A 24,638-nucleotide genomic window follows, 5' to 3' on the forward strand; every position below is an offset into this window, starting at 1 on the left:
GACATTGAGGAACACATATAATGTATGCGTGGATGGTTCCAACAAATCAATGACATTGCACCAAACCTGTGCACTGAAGCCAATTGGATAACCACATTAGTAGCAAGCCTACCTGACTCATGGGACACATTCACCCAGTCTGTAAGCTTTGAAATTGACACTGAAGACAAGAATAAATTAGCCAATCAAGTGAGTGACTTACGCTCACGTATTATGGCCAAAGCACACCAAAGAACCACCCAATAACCTGACAGTAAGACTTTCTTTGCTACAAATAAACCAAGCTTCAATAAGTTCATACATACCAATATGAGTAATGAAGGCCCAGATAAGTGTAAATTGAAATGCAATAACTGCGGAAAGATTGGACACTGGGCAGCTGAATGCCAAGGTCCAGGTGGAGGCGTATTCAAGCCAAATCATCCAAATAAAGGCAGTCAACCAAACAGAAGATTCAATGCACCAGGAAAAGCTAGGAATGGCAATGCCCACATGCATATAGCCATATCTAATAACTCCAAACATAAAGAATATGTGTTCTTGATGCTTGAGGATGAAATAAGCCTGATAGGTAAGACCCCCAACACCTGGATAGTGGATAGCAGCACTACTATTCACATAGCAATTGATTGTAATGCATTCTTGGATTATACCAAGTCATCCAGCTACATTGCTGGAGTCACTGGCAAAGAGCCAATCATGGGCCAAGGCACTGTAGAGCTATTGTGCTTAAATAATAGAGAGAAGAACAAATACACAAAGATTAGGCTCACCAATGTAGCTCACATGCCAAGTTTGCCTGCAAACCTAATCAGCTTATCATTAGTAACTGATAAAGGCACTAGAATTCTGATGGATCAGAATGAATTGCAAATACTGGATAAAAACAATAGGCCAATCATTATTGGATCAAAGTTGAAAAATTGCAAACAAGGAAACCTTTGGAAGATCAGTGTGAAAGCCATGAATGATTGCAATCAGAAGCTTGAGAACAATAAACTTACTGAAATAGTACTGACCAAACAAACCAGACACACATGATTTGAATGGCACAAGGTACTTGGGCACATTGGCCTGCAAGCACTCCAACTGTCATAACCCATATCTGGAAAGGTTATTACCATATATATCCACTGTCAAAGATATATATAGTATATGTGATGCACAGTGATATATGAATAATATATATTGCTGGGGGACATTGCACTCCCCCACCCCCTAGCTGCAGGCCAATGTTAAGGGAGCCTGTGGGCAAGGTCTGAATATTATATTATTATAGAAGAGATTATGTCATCCCCCCCCCCCACCTCAAATCCGTAGTAGTTTAGTATAGTATTTGATAAAGGACTGGAGGGGGGGAGGTCATGTGACCCTGGTGGACTGTCAGTCTCTAAGTCATGAGCCCTTAGAGTAATGACAGTTCTGGCTGCATATATGTGAGTATATGCGGCCTTCTAAAGACTGTGGAAATCCTATTAGTAGGTGGCTTGGTCAGGAGACATACCAGCAAAGGCATGGGTCATGACACCAACAACTAAAATCCAATGAAGCAATCAGCAGAATGGAGGTAATAGAAGACAATATTGGACTCAACTTTGAATGCAATGTATGTATGCAGTCAAAGGCACACACCCAACTGTTTCCAAAAGAATTGCAAACCAAAGTGTCTGAAATCAGCAAATTGATTGTTACCAATGTGTGGAGACCCGCTTGAACTACATCTATAGGACAATACAGATATTATGTATCATTTACTGACATTGTAACTAGATTTAATTGCTTAGGAATTCTCAAACATAAAGATGAAACTCTGAACAAGTATAAAGCATTCAAAGCAATGGTAAATACACAGAAAGATAAAAAGATAAAGCAAGTACGCTTTGACAATGGTTGCAAATTTATAAATAAAGATTGGATTGAGCACACTAACCTGACAGGTACAATTTTAGAAACCACAGCCCCATACTCAGGCAACAAAATGGTATTGCTGAAAGGTTAAATTGCACATTAGCAGATAAAGCATGTGCAATGCTACTTGAATTGGGTGCACCAAAGTTCCTTTGGAACAAAGCAATTGCATATGCCTGTTACCTGAAAAATCAAGTACCAACACAAGTGCAAGGAAAGTTCTGGAAAATGCTGTTCAAAGTGTTATGGGGTCAGAGACCTGATGTAAGTGTACTGCAACCATGGGGAACAAAATGCTACAGTGGTGCAAGTCACCTCTCATTGGGTGGACCCTAGCTCAAGGCAAGCTGACCAAGCAAGGCTGGCAGGGCAGGAATTTGACCATTCAACACGCCTTGACAAGAAGAACCAGAATTTGCAATAATATTTTTTTTGGTCCTCAAGGTCCTTGTTCCAATTGTGGTTTTGGTCACTTATACATACCTAGTCCCATCCAAACACTGTTTTTTGTTGATTGTCTTTCTCAATGCATTTGAAAATACAAAGCAAAGCAGCAAAGGATTGCAAGTGGCTGAAAAGACAACACATAGACCCATGTAATACTGCAAGCAATGGTAGCCAATATGCTCCCTTGAGCAGAGAGAGCACCAACAACAGCAGCAATGCTGCAATAGGGGACAAAGTGTGCTCCCACACCCAAAGTTGGAAATGGACCAAGATACTCTGTGTGGGCTTGGAGAGTTGGAATTGGATGATATTAGTGAAAGCAACAGGGAAATAATGGCGCTATATGGATGCACATAGGAAGGGGTTGACTGGTGTGATGGCCAAATGTTATAGAGTAGGGTTTTAGAGACTATGTAATTAAGTGCAGAATACAATAAAGTGATTAATGGATCAATTATATATGGATATAAAAGGCAATAGACTACCTATATAAGGGTAAATTAGGTTAGTAATCAGGGTGATCCCTACACTTAACAAGTAATCAAGCGATTACTGTAGATGCAGGTGGTTGGTTATGCTTATACCTATAGTATGAAAGTTAGTACTGAGTCTTATCTACGTACTGTAATTTATCTGGATTTTTTAGCAATTTATTTGACTGAGATCGCACTAAAATAAAGTGTATATGCCGCTTTCAAGGCCTTAAACTCTCCCAACTGACTTACTCAAGAGGTTCAGGGTCGCCCTAGAGCCTTTCCTAGCTACCCAGTATCTGTTGGGACCTTGCTAGAGGCTATATGCGCCAAGAGGCCTTACAGGTTAAGTTCAGTGAGCTTAAGAGGCTAAGAAAGCAAAATAAGACACTCTAAACTAGGTAAAGAAGAGCTAATAGATCTTCAAGTTCACACAAGGGGTAAGAATGGGATTAAAAGAAAGTTGTTATCAAAGGGTCTCCCTCAGGAGCTTTATATACCCCAGAGGGAGAACAAATAACTATATACATGATGTACAAAAGAGGAAGTTACATGAGAGGTACAGTCTGAGCTATTTGATACATAAAGACCAATTAGTCCCAATAAGTCCTAGTGGGATAGACTCAAGGCTATTTACAGAATGCTCTAGAGCATACATGACTAAATTACATAAGTGTGAATGCTAAAAATAACCTTGAGGCAAGGTAGGATCTCATATAAAAAGCTAGAAACTTAAATAGTTAGTATCTCCATCAATTTGGCTCAGTATCAGACAATTCCTTTTTGGGAACTGAGATGCCAGAGCCTCCAACCTATTGGTATTTGTTGGCATAGTAATATGCCTATTTCCTGCCAACCTTTGGCGCTTATTTGCAATGACTAAGCGCCAGCACTTGCATGCTTACTTGCACTTGTTCTATGGTCTGTAAGTACTGTTCCTATGTTATAACCTCCTAACATATACCACTGGAATTGCCTCTTTTTTCTGATATTTCTACTATTTTTTACGGACCTGATATCTTATGTTTTTCAATCACGTGATCTCGGCGCTTATTATGCCAAGATGCCACGCCAAGATGCCGTGCCAAGGGCGCTTAGGAGGAATCCATGCTTCTGCTCAGCCTGCAGCATGCTTCTCTTTTCACATGGACACTTCTTTCTTCCACGCACAGACCATGTATATACCTGTACCAGTGTCTATATAAACAGCAGGAAAATTGCTTGGAGACCCCAAGTCAATTTTACCTTGTCTCATATTCATTGAGGAGGATACATCCAGCCAGCCAAGTAGCTGGCCCCCAGTAGTTAGAACCCTTACTCCTTATTGCACTCACCACACCTCCAGGCCTAAGGCCCCCTTGCCATCAACACCCAGTAGTAGACTGCCTTAAGTGGTGTTAGCATAGCCTAGATTAGTTAGTTAGATAAGCACTGTCTGTAGTAGTACGGCTGTAAGCGCCTGCCCACTAGCAAGTACCCACCTTACAGTGGTGTACAACATCCTACATATGAATGTATGATACAAAAAATGCTATAAATCACAGAAATAATTGTATGACCATTTTGCATGATCAGACGTGTATAGATGCAAGCACAATGAGGAAATAAAGGATAAAAGGTCTCATAGCACTGCCAGTTTCCAAATATAGTAATGTTCATGCCCATATTTGGATAGAGCAAGTATGATTACTCCTGTTTGCACTATTCACTATTGGCAATTAGGGGCGCATATGTCTAAATTAGTCATTCCATAACACTCACCTCTCTTTTCTCTTTATTCACACTACTGTCTTTACTATTGTTTTGTATTCATATAGTTCTATTTACAATCTTATTCTTTCTACAAATCAAATCAAAGCTCTGACAAAGATCAACCTCAACAAAGGACAAGGAACAATCCTCCAGATCCACCTAACAAATCAGGAGATGAGTATAGTGACTTACCTATAAGGAATCCTATATGCGCACAATCTTTCAGACCTAAGCCCATGCACTTTGATCCTAAACTTGAGCCTGAAAACATTACAGAATGGAATGGCAATACTAGCAAATTACCCAGATGGATCATGACCATTAATAATTTAGCTGAATATAGTATTTATGCACATATACAGTTAAGACAACAAGTGCCATTGAGACTTACAGGTCAAGTGCTAAGATGGTTTAATGCACTAGATAAGACTTATTGACAAATCATCACTGCCAATTAGCTGAGTTTAAGACATGCAATAACAATACACTTCATGAATCAATTGCTGATATACAGTAATGAGGCCAAAGCTCTTCAAGCCAGATTCAGAGACAGAGATAACCCGTATGAAACACCAGTAGACTACATTGTTTGGAAGGCCAAAATGCTTACCCTATTTAGCAATTGGACCAACTTGGAACTAATTATGGAGATCATGAACAGCACTCCTGAACACTGGTCATTGTATATAGATACATCTGTAGTAACTACATGGGACAACTTCTCAGACAAAGTTGCATGGCATGAAGATTGCTTGCTAAGTGTTGTACACCACTGTAAGGTGGGTATGCGCTGGTGAAGGCGGGCGCTTGTGGCTGTACTACTACACTGGCTTATGTAATCTACTATCTAAGGCTAACTAATAATCTAACTAAGTTGCTTATGGCAACAACTAACTATCTATTGCCAATGTGGAGGGGCCTTAGGCCTGGAGGTGTGGTAAGTGAGATAAAGGGGTTAACGGCTACTGAACTACTAAGGGGCCAGCTACTTAGCTGGCTGGAGATCCTCCTCAATGGTAAGAGACAAGGTAAAATTGACTTGGGGTCTCCAAGCAATTTCCCTGCTGTATATATAGACAAAGGCGCACTATATACATGGTCTGTGCACATGAGAAAAGAAGTACATATAACAAATGAGAAGCATGCTGCAGGCTGCACAGAAGCGTGGATTTCTCCTAAGTGCCCTTGGCACGGCATCTTGGCGCGGTATCTTGGCATAATAAGCGCCGAGATCACGTGATTGAAAAACATGAGATAATCAGTTCGGAAAAAATAGTACAAATATCAGAAAATTCAGGCGGATCTGGTGGTATAAATAAGGAGGTTATAACACTAAGACAAGATAATAATATATCTGAGAACATGCAAAAGCAGCTCAACAAAATGAGAGGAATTCTAGCAAACATTGAGACACAATGGGATTTTAAAGTCAAAACAGACCACTCCAGTCAAGGGGATTACAAAGAGTTAAGCAACAACAAGAATATAAGTAACAACAAGTCTGAAATCAACAAAAAGGCCTCTACTCAAGACTCCTACCAAACCCATCAATCCTTCACAGCATTAGTGTGCCCATGCACTCCCAATCCAATACCAGCTAGAAAGTCAATCAAAGAAGACATTGTTAGTCAACAGAGTTTGGACTGGAGGTCCAGCTATGAGCAATTAACAATAAAATTAGCTAAACTGAATCAGCAATTGAATGAACCATTAACACCACAAACATTGCCTGCTAGTACACATACAAACAAGCCAAGACAAACAGCATATAGAACAGGCAAGTATTGCCCAGCAAGTTCTCAAAGGTTTAAGTGGTTTGAGGGGAATCAACACTTCTGTTGTAGACACACTCAATACCAGGGAATTTATTCCCATTTTTCTCAAATTTAAACAAAGATAAACAGACAATATTTTCAATCACGTGACTTTGGTGCTTATATCATATGCTAAGCACCAAGCCACGTCCCCATCCGCGCTTAATCAGCATACGTAGCCACCTCCACCTATGACGTCATCATGACATGTCAGTGACATGTATGCATGAGTAAGGCCAACTGCGGAGCGGGGTTCTTATTGGATTAGGTATTGGATAACATGTATTTGTAATTAGTTGATCTGTAGAAATATAAGGAGGACAACCAACCATGGAAACACCCAGGTTGATTACCTCTTGTTGAATCCCCCACTTGTACAAGGCCTTACAGCCAGATCACTAAGTAGCCTACAACGCCTTAAGCGTCAACTCAACTGTACATACGTAGCTAGCCATTGCCCTTAAGGCCTTGGTCACCGTAGTTTAGTAATTAAATGTTGTAGGGTAGAACTTGCCGCCTTAAGCAGTACTATTGTATTATCCACACGGCCACAAGCGCCCGCGCCCTCAATGTCCTTACAGATGTCTAGGACAACTTCCTTCTGAATTCAGTCCTTTCCACATCCAAGCAAAGAGACAATGTGCCTGGGGGGGATACAAGGGATTGAGAATTCAACACAGAAACAACTGGATTGAAAAAGCAAAATCTTATGCATCAATCAGAGAATCCTAAGGAAGTAATAGCTAACAAAGCTCAAGAATATAGGCATTGGTCAGAAATCACTTGGAAAATAGTAAAGTACATTGCTGCAAAGCACATTGCCCCTGCTTGGACCAAAGAATCACATTCAGCCACACAAATTGAAGCAACCAAGCAACCAGTTGATCACACCACAGCTAGTCCATCTACTATAGACAGCTATCAGCAATCAACAAGAGCTTTGAAACACATAGGAAATAAGCAACATAGTTATATGCAAGGATCAACAACTCAGCATTTAATCAGTCAAACTAACCAAAGGATCTTATTGAACAATTCTGCTTGGAATAACTTTAGCTGCACTGGAAAATCACAAGTACTTACAAACTGTATCATAAGGCAAACACATGTGCAACAGAATAAACAGAATCTGCCTGTCAACAATCAACAGAATGGTTGTAGATATGTAGACCCCCAACACCCAGTAAATAGAACACACAAGTATACATTGGGACAAAACCCAGCAGCCAGAGCAAGGGCAGAAATGTTTATAGAGCCATCCAGAATTATCAGGAAAGAGATCCATACAAATTTCAATGCTTTAGCCAGTGCCAACACATTCAGACAACCAAATAAAGCAGTACAATGGCTTTCACACAAGAAATGCGGTCAGTTGAAATTGGACAAACTGGAAACTCCCTCAGAGCATATACATCAGCCCCTGCCTGTTGTCTGGAAAGAATATACAGACACTTTGGTGCAGGATATCAGCCTGGTAAACCTGGATTCACACAGAACAGCTTACATGCATAACCACTTACATCCAGAGAAGACACAACAACCCTGGACAAGCTGAGGTATCTGTTAGGACAACATACCATTATGGAATCAATAGTCACTCCATGTTCAGATATCATTAAAGCGCCTCTGTATAAACTCAGTAGGCATTCTAGTAGATCTCAGCAAGACCTAATGATCAAGCAATGGTCTAAGAGCTTGGCAGAAATGTTAAGGGAACAAGAATACATGAAACTAGGAGATAAATGCACCTACCAGTACCCCATTCAATGGCTGGGACGCAACTTAAGTAGCAAACCAAAGTGTCATAACCTATATCTGGAAAGGTTATTACTATATATATCCACTGTCAAAGATATATATAGTATATGTGATGCACAGTGATATATGAATAATATTATTGCTGGGGGATGTTGCACTCCCCCCACCCCCCTAGCCACAGGCCAATGTTAATGCCCACAGGCAAGGTCTGAATATTATATTATTATAGAAGAGATTATGTCATCCCCCCCCACCTCAAATCTGTAGTAGTTTAGTATAGTATTTGATAAAGGACTGGAGGGGGGAGGTCACATGACCCTGGTGGACTGTCAGTCTCTAAGTCATGAGCGCTTAGAGTAATGACAGTTCTGACTGCATATATGTGAGTATATGCGGCCTTATAACGACTGTGGAATATCCTATTAGTAGGTGGCTTGGTCAGGAGACATGCCAGCAAAGGCATGGGTCATGACACTTGGGCTTAAGTAACATTAGTCTAAGGTACTATACATAACCAACCACCTGCACTTCATAGTTGCTAGACTATTTTTTAGGAGTTGTTATTCCTGATAACCTAGCCTATATTGTGCATATATTCTGTGCATATATTCTGATTCTTAATACTAGTTCTTAGTTATTCCCATATACATTTTGTATATAGATTCTTTCTTACTCCTGTACTTACACAACTCTTAACACATATACTCCTTGAAGGTACACATTTTACCTTGGTATTAATTTATATAAGAGTAGCTCCAAAACTGAAATAGTGAGTACATGCTAGCTTTAGATATTTGATAAGATTTATCTTTGATTTTATTTACACTTTCTTGAGGTGGGTACAATAGGTCACTCTCACAGCCAGGAACCCAAAAAGGTATTGCATAGCTGCTTTGATGATATACTGACCCTAGCTTAGTCTCCATTGCAGCAATTCTCATGAAACCTTGTATATAGGTTCTAATAGTCTATCTTAACCACTTATATTAATCACTCAAATCAATCCAAGTGCTGACTCGGGAGTAAGACAACACACATTGTACAATTGGTCACGTGTGCAATACCTTTTTGGGGTACTGCACCATGAGTCACTTTCAAGGGTAATAGACCGTAGGCAGTTATACAAGAGAAAAACAAGTAAATTTTCATAAGCGGAGTGGGCGTGTGGAAGTAGCTAGGAAGACTTTTTATATGAATCAATGCACATAATTTACCTCCGCACTGATGATTTAGTACCAAGCTTAATACAAACACCCAGAGAACTGTACAACTTACGTTGTTGTCAAGAAGGCCAGTAGCTCAAGTTGCTAGAAAATAAAACGCGAGGACCGATTGACGTCTGTGTTGATCCCTGGACATTCTGAGGACATGGTGAACGCCACCATACACTTCTGAGTCGTCTCAAACTTCCCACATTGTGGTTGAGCATTACGGGAGCTTGGCTCCAGTGCACCAATCTGACTGAGTCACTACAACTGATATTAAGTTAAGATGGAGCCTAATATGGATACTATAGAACGAGTTTGCATTGTCAACACTGCACCAGCGGTGGGGGTACTTGACAGAAGTCCAATGGGAAAAGTGACAAGAGAGCTCCTGCCATGGATATGCCAACTTTGACGTTTGAATTGAGTTTCAGGACTCTACACTCCTCTTCCTTTTGATCGAACGTAACTTATCTATTTCTGTGTTTGTGTTTCATTACACAAAACAATAGCTCACTCACTCTAGTGTACAAACCCACAAGGCAAACAACCCCTTCTACCCGTATCAATTTAGACCTGAACAGACAACTAGAGTTCGTACAGCGTTCAGTCGAAGTAACCCGGTATGTGTTTGTCCATTAAAATATACGCGCCAGGCACTTGGTCTAACCGTCTGCCGATAAGTACTTAACTCGCATCCATGTTGCCTCATACAAAGAATCAAACAAGGCAAAAAGGAAAAGGATCCATTCAGCCAGGCAATCCTCATGGTTCAAACGGCCCTGTCTCTGGTCAGCAGCAGCTGGGAGAAAGCGTGACAGTAAGTCTCCTTTAAGCTTTGCAACTGCGTCGCTTAGCGGTCATAGGTTGAAGACCCCCAAGTATGGACTCTTGCATTGACTGCGTTGGAGCAAGTGACGTTAGAGGGTCGGACCGCCAATGAACAAGATATTCATCGTGAAACGGAGATTGCACAGTATCGGAAGGGATATGCGGTACTTCGATTTGTTGGTCAAGGAGCTGTCCAGGGGGTCGTTCAAATTGACCAAGATCCAAATCACCGAGCCAACCCCCGCCCTCTTAACAAAGAGCACCTTGCCCAGCTAACATCAGCAATTGCGACTAATGGAGTTATTGGAGACCGACAAACCCCGGTACGAGTGAGGGCTCCCCCGGCAGGGCTAGATCCAACGCTTGAACAGCAAATGAAGGCCGTTGACATTACCAACCCGGCATCTCCTATCCCAACTTTACAGCTAATCCGAGAAAATCCAGACAGAGAAGAACAGCTTGAGCGGGAGCTTTTTGCACTATCGGACGGAAATCGACTCTTGAGTCAAGAGGAGGTTACTGAGCGGAAGGTCCAGCTCGCGCAGCTTCGGAAAGGGCGAAAGTTAGCGTACTTGTTGAATGGAAACCACCGTATTAGTGCTATGATTGCTGCATGCGAACCACTGGTCAGTGCAGCACTGTATCTAGCAATGTGCGAGCGGAATAGGACGGAGGATTTTGATGCAAAAACGGAGTGGGAAAATCTCACAGCGTTAGTCTCAAAGGCAACATATGTGGTGGAGGTATTTGATTGTGAGTTCCTTGCTCGTGAATAAATAGGCGATGATCTAACCACAGTACAAAGACAATACGCCTCCACACGTAATCGCTTGGCTTTCCGAGAACGAGCAGGCACAACCCCAATACTCGCCTCTAGCTGGAGAGACATTGTGGTCACTTGTTCAGTCACAGGAAACTACGACCGCAATCATGATAAAGGAAGGAAAGGCACTCAGTCGGGAGGATGCTATTGCAAAAATCAACACTTTACGGTATCTCCAGCAAGCGTCGAAGCTTTTAGATCCCAATCAGACAAACCCACTTGGTCAATCGTCAAAACTCTCAACGCGCCGGCGCGGTATTTCACTTGGAGATAAGGAGTGCCTGGAGCTCATGTCTTACCCAACCACCATGGAGATGGTCTGCGACACCCGTATGGCCTTATGCGTATATAATAATCGTATCACCAATTCGCATGCCGACGCATTGAGATCAGATCAAGGAGCTGCTTTCGTGGCTCACGTATGGATGGGGATGCGCCTGCTGAACACAGTAAGTCCTCATTCGTTTTTTTGTTGATGGTTTCGTATAGTGATTATGAATTGTCAGCTTGCCAATACAACGCTTGGGACAGGATTGTCAGAATCGGAAGACTTGGTGGCTTCATTTGACATCCAGAATATAACGCCGACTGGCTTAGAGGAGTCAAGCACCTTGTTCTCCAATCTGATATCGAAGCCGCAAGAGGTGCCAGCTTTATTGTCCTACTGGGAGCCAAGCGGTCACTCCATTTTTGAGGAGTTACTGGCAAAGCATATTTATGGGAAAGGCCTATCAGTTTGCAAAGGTGACTATTATAATCCAACGTTCGTATGCGCACTACGACGCACCTACTTTGAGCTTGGCATTCGGCTGTGTAAAAGGAGTGAAGGAGATGAGAAAGGAAAGCGTCTTGGCGTTGCAACTTCATTGTATGCGCTTCTCCCAATCTGGAGGTTAGGCACTGTCATGAACCAGCCAGCATTTTATCCTGCTGCCATTCTCCCATGCAAAACTGTGTACTCGGCCTACGAAAAAAGCATCAAGTCAACCGGAGAGACTGTTGCAAACTGGACGGTGCGGGTGTTTTTCTTTCAATTGTTGGCCATTTTACTAAGGCTTGATAGTAGATTGAACTTCTACTTGATCGTTTTCAATTGCCCTGGACAGCTGGTTCAACAACCCCAGGCAAGAGTTGTCAGTCAGCGAACTGGTGGGGCCGCATACATGGATTGCATCAAATTTTGATGCGTTGTCTTAGGAGCTCAAACCTTGGACCAATGGAGGCACGTTTATCCACAGTAAGCTCATTGTTTTTCATGCAGGATATTTTATCAGAAATACTAAAATCTAATAGGCCCTTAACTTTCTTGAAGACTCTCGTCTGGATGCGGCTATTCATGCTATCAATGAAACACGAAAAGACGACAATAGTCAAAAGTTGGTTGCAGGATTTACCGCACAAGAGCTTTGCATAGCCTGTCATGCAATGAAAACTGGGGTTGTCAATCATCCAATTCTCTCAAGAATCATGCCACGAATTGGCAGCTCACACGGAACTTTGGGAGAAGTTCAGAAGAAGCTTATTGAGGCTCGCAAGGGCGTCAAATCATTCTTATTGGATTCGAATCAGACAGTTGGCCAGCTTTATTCAGCACATCCTATACTCAATCTCATACCCCAAGATTATTTCGTTGCCTGGAATCCTCGGGAATGGGCCCAAGGATGGAATGATGATGACAGAAAACTGATTGGCACAGCAACTGCGTTAATCGGCTGGTTTCTTATCAGCAAGGAGCTTCGACTATCAATCTTGCCTACCGTTTTTAGTTCACTTCCCCAGTCCCGCTTTCTCCTTCATATGATACGAAGGCTTCATTCTCTTGGAGAGAGAATACCATGGTGGGATGGAGCTCCCGGGTTTATTGAGGACTCACCCAACATTACTCAAGCATACGCCCCAGGCAACACGCAACCTGAAAATAACCCCTCGCAGGATCGTTTTAGGAGAGGAAAACGCAACCAACCTCCCACTAAGCTAACTACTATCACTGGTTCCTCGGCAGGTGCTTTTGAGTTCGGCAGCTCGCCATCAACAACAGTACATCCGAACATGGCAGGGAAAAAAAGGTTTGTTATATTTTCACCAATGCATCAGAATACGGAGCTTCTAACACATATACCAGCAACAAGGTTTTAAACAACGATTTAGGAATGTCACCTGTTAGCCCTCAGGCGGCGTTTCTTACATCAGATTGTGAAGAGAACCGGACACTCCAGAAAGAGGATAACGGAAATAGTATGGGACAATATAACAAACATGGCAAGGTTGGTTCACCCTTGGCTCCCTGTTTTTCCTTTCTCCTTTATTTTTTGCGCTAACAACTAAACATCACACTAGAACTGTCTCACTTCGGCAGCATTTTCGGACTCTATTAACCCAGGCCATGTGCTTGTTGGGCGTCCCACTCTCCTGGAAGGCGGGATCGACAGTGCGTTTGCATGCCAAGACCATAGCATTCCTACAAGTCTTGCTGCTGTAAACAGTGCTACCCGTAAACTGGATAGTATGGAGGAGGTGATTGAAATGCTGATGAAGGAAAGGCAGAATCTCAGAAGGTCGTTATCAATTGTCTGCCACACAGCTTCCAAGGGTTTGGAGCGGTTTCCTTACGCACCAGAATATGCGGTTTCGGCTCTACCTTACTTGATCCAAATGTGCAAGGTAAGCTTAGATTCACAACGCAGCTGCTTTGGTCTGCCCAAGGGTGTAGACTAACAAATCACATAGGATGCATTTATTAGTCGCATTGCAGTGATCCTAGCAGAACACTGGGGAGAAGCAGATCCTGTTCCAGGTGCCGGTATGCTGGATGCACTGGCAATCGCTGCCACAGATGGGTTGTATGATAGCGATCTGTTCACCATTGATTCCCAAGGTAAAATCCAGCTTAATCTGAAGCGTACATACCCAATGGGTATTCAGTCCGAGTGTAAGTTTATTATTGAAACTGGTTATCCTCTTCTCAGTATTTGGTCTCAGTGGAACAATCGCAATACGCAGTAAACTTCAAGAATCCTGTAGGTGGTGGGGATCCAATAGGTACGTTGATGAGCAGTTTTGCATATTAGCCCTATTGACACAATGTAACACTAGATCTGAACTCAGCTTGGGAGCGCATGTCCCAGTTTATCCCCACCCAAGGCTACGGAAGAACCATTTCGGAAGCCAGCAGCCGAGGAGTTGAAGGACTATTTGCCACCGTTGCAAACGAATCACTTGCAAATAAGCCACAGTTTCGAACGTTTGCATCGCCAGCCATTGACGCCGAAGATACACCAAGATTTGACGACAATATGCCAAACTTACATGGATTGCGTGATCGTATTCGTGAACTGCTCTCCAAGTCGAAAGAGTCACTTGCGGAACATCTTTCGTTTGACGTCGTCACGCCACACTTGCACACCATGGTCCACAATTACCATCCTTCAATATCAACTGGGGTGTACAATGGATATGTGACACCCAATACCCCGCCCATAGTCCAATCCGCAGCAGAAGCATTCCAGCTCGAGGCAAATTCCCGTTGGGCTGATATTGTTCAAAGTCGTCTTGAGGTATATCCACCTCCTTCCACTCATCAGCTGTCCAACCGCCCTCCCGCATCCATAGCCATGGATAACTTTGAGCTAGGGTGCTCAGTTTCTACTCCACAACGGAATAGCAAACGTGCAATAAAGACTCAAGTGGGGCCATTTTCACCGCTACCAAGTGCTCGGAGCTTTTCCCCCGTTTTCCATGTCCCAAAGCTCAGTTATGTTATCGCCCGAGCTAAGCCACATTCAGCAACTGGGCTCTCCTACCACGTCAGATGCCCTAATCCCGGAGTCTCTCAACCATTTGGCACCGTATACATTAAGCTCGCCCACCTTGCCATATTCCCAAGTCAAACGGATGATAGGAGAACGAAGTCTAACACCTCCAACCCCAAACACAACCCCGCCCCAACCCCAAAATCAACGTAAACGTGTGCGAAGAGGTTCCACAACTATCTCACAAGGTATGAGCCGCAAATATGTCCGGGTTGGGAGTGCCGAAAGCAGTTTGGAATCATAACATGTCTTGTTTTTCTTGAATGTAATGCTTCCCAACCCCCTGTGCTCTTCCCTACATTAGTACGCCCATATATCTTGGTAGCTTTATTTATCTCCTTCTCACACTCTGAGTCTCTCAATATTTACTAAAGGTACCATGCACTTTTTTTTCTTAATTGGTAGTAATGTTTTTTCTTTCACACGCTTGAGCATTTAAACTGAATGCATTGTGGTAAGTAACGTCACTTGACCTAAGTGTCATGTTCACACCTGGCTTGAGCGGGGGAGCCATTTCAGAGAAGTGCAAATCCACGGAAATTAAAAAGGGTGAAATATGGAACTTTTGTCTGTCACAGGAAGTTGTGGGTCATAAATGTACGCCATATGTTTGTTGTTTATTTTGAATTTTGTAGCTTGCTTGCCGTTTTTATATATTTGTGAACACAGGAACTTGTGGGTGCAGATCACATATCTTATTTGGAGATAATTTACAGAAAATATTATTTTTCATGTGTTTTACATGTATTTGCTCATCATTTGGCTCATTTTGAATTTGAATGATTTAGTTAACATTTATATCTCTGCATATCAGTTTGAGAAACAGTTGGTATCTTGGTACAGTTTCAGCTTGTACATACTTGTTTATGTCATCAATCAATGTGGAATACATGCAGTACGCGCATTGCTGAGCGTGACGGTGGTAGGTAGACATGTATGCCTATTTATGAGTTTATACTACTGTGTAACTGGGATAAACTAGCTTCTGCTTGTATCTCTCCATCACTTGATTTCAACCATTGTATCTATCTTGCCCACAATGGATGCTGGAGATAGAGGGCTGTTAGCAAAACAGCAACATTGCGTAAGTCCTACTAAGTATTCAAAAAATGCTAATTAGTAAATTCTCCAAAAGTCCCATCATAAAGAGCGCCCTTTGGAGCTATGCTATTGTGCAAGGTGCAAGGGACAGGTGAAACAGAAGGTAGCAACTATCAACAATCACCAACTTTGCTACCCACACCCATCAAAAACCTGCCAGCACAACCCCTAGGTGTGGATGAAACAGTCATTGTACCTCAATATTTAGAACCAGTGCGCTCTGGCATTATACCCAATGAACAGGGCCTCAATCAGCAATTATTTTGCAGCTCTCTTGAGCCACAATCACCTACACCCAGTGGCGCTGGTCAGGCAAGAGATTGTGCTTCACCAAACCCTCCTCTATTGCCTTGCATCCTTGAAAACTATCAACCACCAGTCCCGCTAGGTGACCCAGAGAGGCTAAATGACCCAGAAGAGGGGATCAAACCTAGTCTCTTGGCAGCAGAGGAGTTGAAACATGTGTATGACTTCAATGAACTGATTGACAATTCAGGCAACCTTGACAACAATCACCTGGATTACCTGTTTGACAACATGCTCAATGATACTGACTTTGGACTTCCAGATGTTCAAGAGCAAGATACTGGAGTTCTACCTTGATTCAACTTTGCAGGTAGTATTGAGCCCAAGGATCCTGAAGAGCCTGAAGAGCCTGGATGCAGTCTTGATGATATTGATGAGCTGATGTTGTACACCACTGTAAGGTGGGTACACACTGGTAAGGGTGGGTGCTTACAGCCATACTACTACAAGCAAGAGTTATGTAATCTAATTGACTAGGCTAAACTACTGTTGTGTAAGGCAACCTACTGCTATCTATGGTTGGCAAAGGGGCCTTAGGCCTGGGAGGTGTGGTTGGTGAGGATAAGTGGGGTGAGCGTCTGTACTACTGAGGGGGCCAGCTACTTAGCTGGCTGACTACCTTCTCTAATGAGTAAGAGGCAAGGTAAAATCAACTTAGGGTCTCCAAGTGATTTTCCTGCTGTATATATAATCAAAGGGGTGCTATTACATGGTCTGTGCATGTGAGAAAGGAAGTGTACATGTGAAATAAGAACCGTGCTGTGGGCTACACAGAAGCGTGGATTGTTTCTTAAGCGCCCTTGGCACAGCATCTCAGTGCGGCATCTCAGCATGATAAGCGCTGAGGTCATGTGATTGAAAAACAACAGATATTAAGTCTGGAAAAAATACTAAAAATAGTAGAAAAAATAGGTGGTTCTTGTGGTACATGTTAAGGGAGTGTAACAGCTGAACAATTGTTGTGCCGCGTTTAGAGAGTGGTTTTGATTTGCAATGCATATATTGATGTGTTTGTCCAAAAGACTGTTATGGATATGACATTTCTTCATTAATCTGTACTATTTTATTAATTACACTAGTAATCTTACAGTAAACAAATGAGATAAAAATGCAAGCTAAGGTTTCAAGGTCCCTCTACCAATAGTGACCTTTACAAAACCTACAAACCTCAGGAATACCCTCAATATGCAATGCCTTTTGCATATATGCTGTTTTCTCATCTTTTAATATATATAAATTCAGCTGAGTACATAAACAGTAACAAGTAATATTTCTCTTGTTTGTAGTATTTATTATTCAAGATTCTATCTTTTGGCTACACAGAAATATTCAGGGGTCCCCCCTGTCGCATAGGCAAGTGCTCCGGCGCTTAATCAGCCCTTAAGCGCCGACGCACTAAATGCGCCTTTTCTCCATCACCCGGGCATCCCACACTGCCAAATCGCTTGCGCTTAGGTGCACCTGTATGTGCGCTCCAGAACGCTGGGTCAAACTCCCAAAACGGACAACATTTGGCAGAGTTATGCCCTATTTACTGTAAGTCCCAATGCAGCAGTATCCTACCTTTGGGACTGTTTACTCAAGGATGAAACACTTAGCCTTGGGACATCTAAGGACCCACACAGGTAAATACTGCCTTGGGGCAAATATAGGATTTGTGTTTGTTTACTATACCAAAGTATTGGCTCCCTCAAGTGTTTCAGTTGCCACATGTACCTCCTGTACCCCTCTTGGTATCAATCATGTATATACTTGTTTGTGCGCCTTCTCAGGGTATAAAAGGACCCTGTGAAGACGCTTCTAAAGCATCCTACTTTTATCCTACTTTTACTCTATATATTGACATATACACACAAGCCTTTAACAGCTTATCTGCACATTTACTTTAGTGATTGACTCACTGTAAATAGCATAGGAGGTTTTGGCACACTAAGACCATAGGCCAGTCCCAACAGCACATGGTAACTATTAGGGTGCTTACTGCAACTCTGTGCCCCTTGACTGTCACAGTTGTTGAGTTCAACATTGAGTATAGTGCAACAATACTGTAAGGATGTTGTGATTGAGTGATAGTGTTTCAATCCACCATACCCCCTATATTGTAGATAGCTTTATCTACAATATCTCATAAATCCTAGATATATTTTAGGTAAACCCCATAAGTTAAGTCTTACTTAAGCATATATAAGTCCTATACTTATTAGGTAACTCTCTTACTTAAAGGTACTATCCCAGAGACCTTAAGGATACATACCCTTAGTCACTTAGGCTTAAGTAACATTAGTCTAAGGTACTATACATAACCAACCACCTGCACTGATAGTTGCTAGACTATTTGTTAGGAGTTGTTATTCCTGATAGCCTAGCCTATATTGTGCATATTCTGTGCATATACTCTGATTCTTAATACTAGTTCTTGGTATTCCCAATATATTTGTATATAGAAATTCTTTCTTACTCCTGTACTTACACAACTCTTAACAAAGACACTATATAGAGCAAACTCACCAGGCATTAACACATCAACTAAGGCTTCTGGCAAACCAATTCATTGCATCCTGATATTACAATTGACCATATTAATGGTATGGCCCAGACTATTACAACGGTGGAGCGTAACTGGGTGTTAACACCAGCAAGATCATAACAACTTTCACATTATGTCCTGTATGCAAACAACAATATTCACCCAAGTACATCAAAGAAACAGATGATCACTACTGTCTAAATGACAAATGCAATAGTGTACTTTTTGTATATCATAGGCTTGCTTCCAGAGTTTGTTGTAAGGTTTCTAAGTTTACTTACCTTATGCATTGCCTATTCCATTGCTGTGTCATATATTTAGCCTTCCTGGGATGTCAGAGTTGATGCAAACTTGGCAGTCTGGAGATGATGATCATGGAATTAAACCCCCAGTTTCCAACAAGATTGGATGCGCAACCTCAATCACAATAAGGAGCTGGGAATATCACAGAAGGATGGGGTTGTGTCATGACCCATATCTGGAGGGGTTATTACCATATATATCCACTGTCAAAGATATACATAGTATATATGATGCACAGTGATATGTTAATAATATAAGTTGCTGGGGGACATTGCACTCCCCCACCCCCTAGCCATGGGCCAATGTTAAGGGAGCCTGTGGGCAAGGTCTGAATTATATTATTATAGAAGAGATTATGTCATCCCCCCCCACCTCAAATCTGTAGTAGTTTAGTATAGTATTTGATAAAGGACTGGAGGGGGGGAGGTCATGTGACCTGGACTTAGAGAATATCACTAAGTCCAGCCATGTTGACCATAAGTCTCTTATATGTGGGAACCTGGGGGTTCTGAGTGCATATGTGCAAGTATATGAGTGATTGCGGTCATGTTGGTGTGCAACATGAGTGTGTTGGAGGCTTGACAAGGTCAGGACTCATGGAAAGAATGGAGTGGGTTGTGACAGGTTGGCAATCTACCATGGCAGGGCTCCAGCAAGTTCAAGACCCCAACACTTGCAATGTCATTGACAAGAGCAGACCTGACCCACCTATTCAATTTGTTAGTCTTCTGTATGGTATATTGTTCTCACTGAACATGGACTGGTAAAGTATTTACTCAATTTCACTGAAAGTCTATGCTCAAATCCAGCATTAGGTTTCACGCAACCAAAGAAGGAAGCTATTTGGTTGGGGCATATTACTTTGTAATCAATAATTTACCTTGGCACATGCAATTCCTATGTGAGAACATTTCATTATCAGTTGTAATGCCCAGGCCTAATGTGTTGTAGACACAATCAATACCAGGGAATTTATTCCCATTTTCTCAAATTTAAACCAAGGCAATTGGAGGACATTTTCAATCACGTGACTTTGGCGCTTATATCATACGCTAAGCGCTAAGCACGCCCGTCCCCATCCGCGCTTACCTCAGCATACGTAGCCACCTCCACTTGATGACATCACTATGACACGTCAGTGACATGTATGCATGAGTAAGACCAACTGCAGATTGGGGTTCTTATTTGATACGGTATTTGATATAGTACATTTGTAATTAGCTAGCTTGTAGAATATATAAGGAGGCACACCAACCATGGTAACACCCAGGTCAATTACCTCTTGTTGCATCCACTCAGTGTACAAGGGCATTACAGCCCAGTAAATACTTAGTTAGCCACTTAGATAGTCTACACCGCCTTAAGCGGCTTTGTCGTTGTACTTAGATAGCTTGTCACCGCCTTAAGTGGTCTTGTTGTTGTAGGATAGCTGCTTGTTGCTGTAGTTAGGTTTGTTGTTGCCTTAAGCAACCTTCTCATTTTGTACACTGCGGCCACAAGCACCATCCCCCTTGACACCCTAATGGACGTCTAGGACATAATGAGCCTATAATAGGCACTCTTCTCTGGGGGGGTGTCAACTCATCTTTTTCCAAATACTGGTTGGATTGACCTGGTACTTTAAATAGAGCTTCTAAAAGCCCATATAAAGCCAGGAAAAGGGTTAATCAAAAGGGTTATTATGTAGGTTCAGCAGATATAAGCACTAGGAACTGACAAAAAAAAACTCCCATAGTCAAGATAACAAAAAGTTGGTATTACAAGCTTTTCAGAAGAAAAGTGAAGCACAGTACATTGATTGGTTTGACGCAAAACCAATGGATGAAAGTACTAGTTAGATTGCAAACACATCAATTGGTGGGCATCCAACCAAGCAATGTCAGTAGTGTCATAAACAGAGGAAAATAGAACTAGCCGGAATTGAACCAGCTTGACCACTAAGCCATAGAGCCCTATTATTCCTCTGCTGACAACCCATGATTACACCTGCTACCCCCCAAATTTGGGCTTGGGCCAGCATGCAACCACTTGTACTGGTCATGTGACCGTGTCCAGGACACTGCCCCCCTTTTTTGGGTGGGCGGCGCCCCTGTGAAAAGTTTTTCCCATGGTGGGAATAGAACTGGTGTCCTTCCAAGTTCTACCAAGTGTCATAAACAGAGGAAAATAGAACTAGCCGGAATTGAACCAGCTTGACCACTAAGCCATAGAGCCCTATTATTCCTCTGCTGACAACCCATGATTACACCTGCTACCCCCCAAATTTGGGCTTGGGCCAGCATGCAACCACTTGTACTGGTCATGTGACCGTGTCCAGGACAAGTAGTAAAGCTCAGAATGCATCAATTGGTTTGATGCCAAACCAATTGATGTCAGTAGTAGTAAAGTTGTAAATACATTGATTGGTTCAACACCAAACCAATCAATGTGTTTGCAATCTAACTAGTACTTGCATCAATTGGCTTTGCATCAAACCAATCAATGTAAGTGGTCATTGAGTTGCAAGCACATTGATTGGTTTGGTGCTGAACCAATCAATGTCAGCAGTAGTAAAGTTGTATACACATGGATTGGTTCAATGCCAAACCAATTGATGTCAGCAGTAGTAAAGTTGTAAACACATGGATTGGTTCAATGCCAAACCAATTGATGTCAGCAGTAGTAAAGTTGTAAACACATTGATTGGTTTGACACCAAACCAATCAATGTAAGCAGTCATTCAGTTACAAACACATTGATTGGCTTGGTGCTGAACCAATCAATGTCAGTAGTAGTAAAGTTGTAAACACATCAATTGGTTTGATGCCAAACCAATTGATGTCAGTAGTAGTAAAGCTGAGAATGCATTGATTGGTTTGACACCAAACCAATCAATGTCAGAAGTAGTAAAGTTGTAAACATGTTGATTGGTTCAATGCCAAACCAATTGATGTGTTTGCAATCTAACTAGTACTGACTGTCATGACCTTCATGGGCATGACATGAGTTTTTACTATTTTTTACCTTTTTTCCGAGATAGTTTCCTTTTTTGGTATATATTTATGACTCATCAAGATCACGTGACATATTTGATATATGATGTGAAATTGTAAATGACTCACTGTTTTGTATTGTTGTTTTTGATGTGGCTCTCCTCATGTATTTAAACCAGGTCAAGTCGCCGCTAAACAGCAAGACTTGACCTCTTCATCAATTCATCCTAAGCTCACTCCTACCCCTTGCCCAGGCCCCTAGTTGGCCATCAGTGCACCTTACTAAGAAACCCATAACCCAGGCCTAGTTGCCCTCTACCCTACCATACCCCTTGGCCCTTTGTCGGCCCTCTTGTTCTCATAGTCCATTGGTGATAGGGCCACGGACTTTAAACCTGCTTGTATCATAGGTCCAAGCTTAGTCGTGACACTGACATTGATTGGTTCAGCACCAAACCAATCAATGTGCTTGCAACTTGTTGTGACCCAACTGTAAGGTTGGTCACACACTAGTGGCAGGTGCTTGGGGCTGTACTCAATACAAGGTATCTACAACTAACTACTATCTAGGCTCAGCTATTTAGCGCTTAAGGTGCTTCTACTGTAACTACTAAGTGCAAGGGGGCCTTAGGCCTGGGAGGTGTGATGAGTAATAGTAGGGGGTGAGTGTGTAGTGCTACTGGGGGGTGGCTACTTAGCTGCCTGGGGACCTTCTCTAATGTGTAAGAGACAAGGTAAAATCAACTTAGGGTCTCCAAGTGATTTCCCTGCTGTATATATAGACAAAGGGGTGCTATCTACATGGTCTGTGCATGTGAGAAAAAGAAGTATACATGTGAAAAAGAAATGTGCTGTGGGCTGCGCAGAAGCGTGGATTTCTCCTAAGCACCCTTGGCACGGCATCTTGGCGCGGCATCTCAGCATAATAAGCGCCGAGATCACGTGATTTAAAAACAAAAGATATTAAGTCCGTAAAAAATACTAGAAATAACAGAAAAATCATCTGATTCTTATGATATGCATCTTGGGAGTGTGACACAACTGAATGACCACTTACATTGATTGGTTTGATGCCAAACCAATTGATGCAAGTACTGGTTAAATTGCAAACACATTGATTTGTTTGGCGTTGAACCAATTGATGTGTTTACAACTTCACTACTGCTGACATTGATTGGTTTGGTGTCCAACCAATTGATGTGTTTACAACTTTACTACCACTGACATTGATTGGTTTGGGGTCTAACCAATCAATGTGTTTACAACTTTATCACTACTGAAATTGATTGGTTCAGCACCAAACCAATCAATGTGTTTGCAACTGAATGACCCCTTACATTGATTGGTTTGACGTCAAACCAATCAACATGTTTACAACTTCACTACTGCTGACATCAATTGGTTTGGCATCCAACCAATCAACATGTTTACAACTTTACTACTACTGACATTGATTGGTTTGGCATCCAACCAATTGATTGTTTGCAATCTAACTAGTACTTGCATCAATTGGTTTGGCATCCAACCAATCAATGTTGGTGCCCAAGTCTGGTTGTGTTGTGGTCTGATTGGCCCAGACTTTTCTCCAAGCTCTCAAGGCTTGTTTTATTATGTTTGCTCTTGACCAAGTGATTGTCCTGTTGAATATGGGTGACAGTTGGAGTGTCTTGCTCCTCTTTGCGGCCTTGTCCGCTAGTTTGCTTCCAGCTATGTTTGAATGACCAGGTATCCATTTGACTGTGATGTGCCCACTCAGGCTTTTGGATAGGAATGTTTGGGCGTGCTGGTGGAAGATGCAGGCAGCATATTGAGCCGGGCGTCTCAGTAGTGTCATGTGAAGGCTTTTTTTAATTTTAATTTTTGACATATATCCTATATAATATGGGAGCTACATGCAAACAAGGCAAACCGCTCACAAAACCAAAACCAAACCGTGAAAGCTACAGAGAAGCGCAAAAAGGAAAACACGTGAGAACAAGAAGGAAAGAGAACAAAGGAGAAAGTTGGGCGGGAATGGGAAGGCGGCCTTAGAGGCGCATCTACTACATAGTTTGAGCGGCTGCCTGCGGGCCTCCTTGTCTTTGGCCTATGCCCGTTCTGGCAATGAACTTTGCGACTGCTTCAAGACCTGCAAGGGAGCCAAACAGTGTGGGGTCATTGATGTTGGTGGAAAACTCACTAAGTATTCCCCTGTGTCCCGCCGTAGCGGGACAAGAGGCAATTAAATGAAATATGGTCTCATCCAATTCCCCAAAAGTGCATCTGGGATCGACGTCATGGTGGAATTGAGCATGGTATTCTCCGTAATGTCCGTGCCCTGTGAGGTATTGCAAGAGGTGGCACTTGAGGTCCCTGCCCAATTTGCTGGTATTAAAGATTGGATGTAGTTTAAGGGCAGGTGGACGGGGGATGTAGTATTTCAAGTTAATTCTGGACTCTGAGTGCTCCAGCTATGCTTTCTACCAAAAGTGTACGGTCTTGAGGGTTGCCTGTTCTCTTGCCCATGTGATTGTGCAATTGAATATTGGGATTGGTATCACTCCAGCTCCTTTGTTGGCCAAGTGGTCCACTGTTTTGTTGCCTTTGACCCCATTGTGCCCGGGCGTCCA

General features: G+C 42.4%; 3 protein-coding genes across 3 annotated transcripts; all 3 read left to right on the forward strand.

Annotated features, from left to right (window-relative positions):
• Positions 1-309: 309 nt before the first annotated feature.
• Positions 310-833, forward strand: RhiXN_08788 (integrase core domain protein; the record flags this gene model as incomplete). Its single annotated transcript, XM_043328604.1, has 3 exons — positions 310-571; positions 623-725; positions 782-833. The coding sequence occupies 3 exons, from the start codon at positions 310-312 to the stop codon at positions 831-833; spliced, it is 417 nt and encodes a 138-aa protein (XP_043183989.1).
• A 9,224-nt stretch (positions 834-10,057) lies between these two features.
• On the forward strand, positions 10,058-14,973 carry RhiXN_08789 (kinase D-interacting substrate; the record flags this gene model as incomplete). Its single annotated transcript, XM_043328605.1, has 12 exons — positions 10,058-10,177; positions 10,224-10,941; positions 10,994-11,460; positions 11,518-12,024; positions 12,078-12,160; positions 12,209-12,248; positions 12,305-13,077; positions 13,134-13,275; positions 13,349-13,672; positions 13,739-13,940; positions 13,991-14,050; positions 14,105-14,973. The coding sequence occupies 12 exons, from the start codon at positions 10,058-10,060 to the stop codon at positions 14,971-14,973; spliced, it is 4,305 nt and encodes a 1,434-aa protein (XP_043183990.1).
• Positions 14,974-15,984: 1,011 nt separating this feature from the next.
• Positions 15,985-16,524, forward strand: RhiXN_08790 (uncharacterized protein; the record flags this gene model as incomplete). Its single annotated transcript, XM_043328606.1, has 1 exon — positions 15,985-16,524. One exon carries the CDS (start codon positions 15,985-15,987, stop codon positions 16,522-16,524), a length of 540 nt encoding a protein of 179 aa, XP_043183991.1.
• Positions 16,525-24,638: the final 8,114 nt, after the last annotated feature.

The sequence above is a fragment of the Rhizoctonia solani genome, chromosome 10 (genome assembly GCF_016906535.1).
Source record: "Rhizoctonia solani chromosome 10, complete sequence".
NCBI classification, from domain to species: Eukaryota; Fungi; Basidiomycota; class Agaricomycetes; order Cantharellales; family Ceratobasidiaceae; genus Rhizoctonia; species Rhizoctonia solani.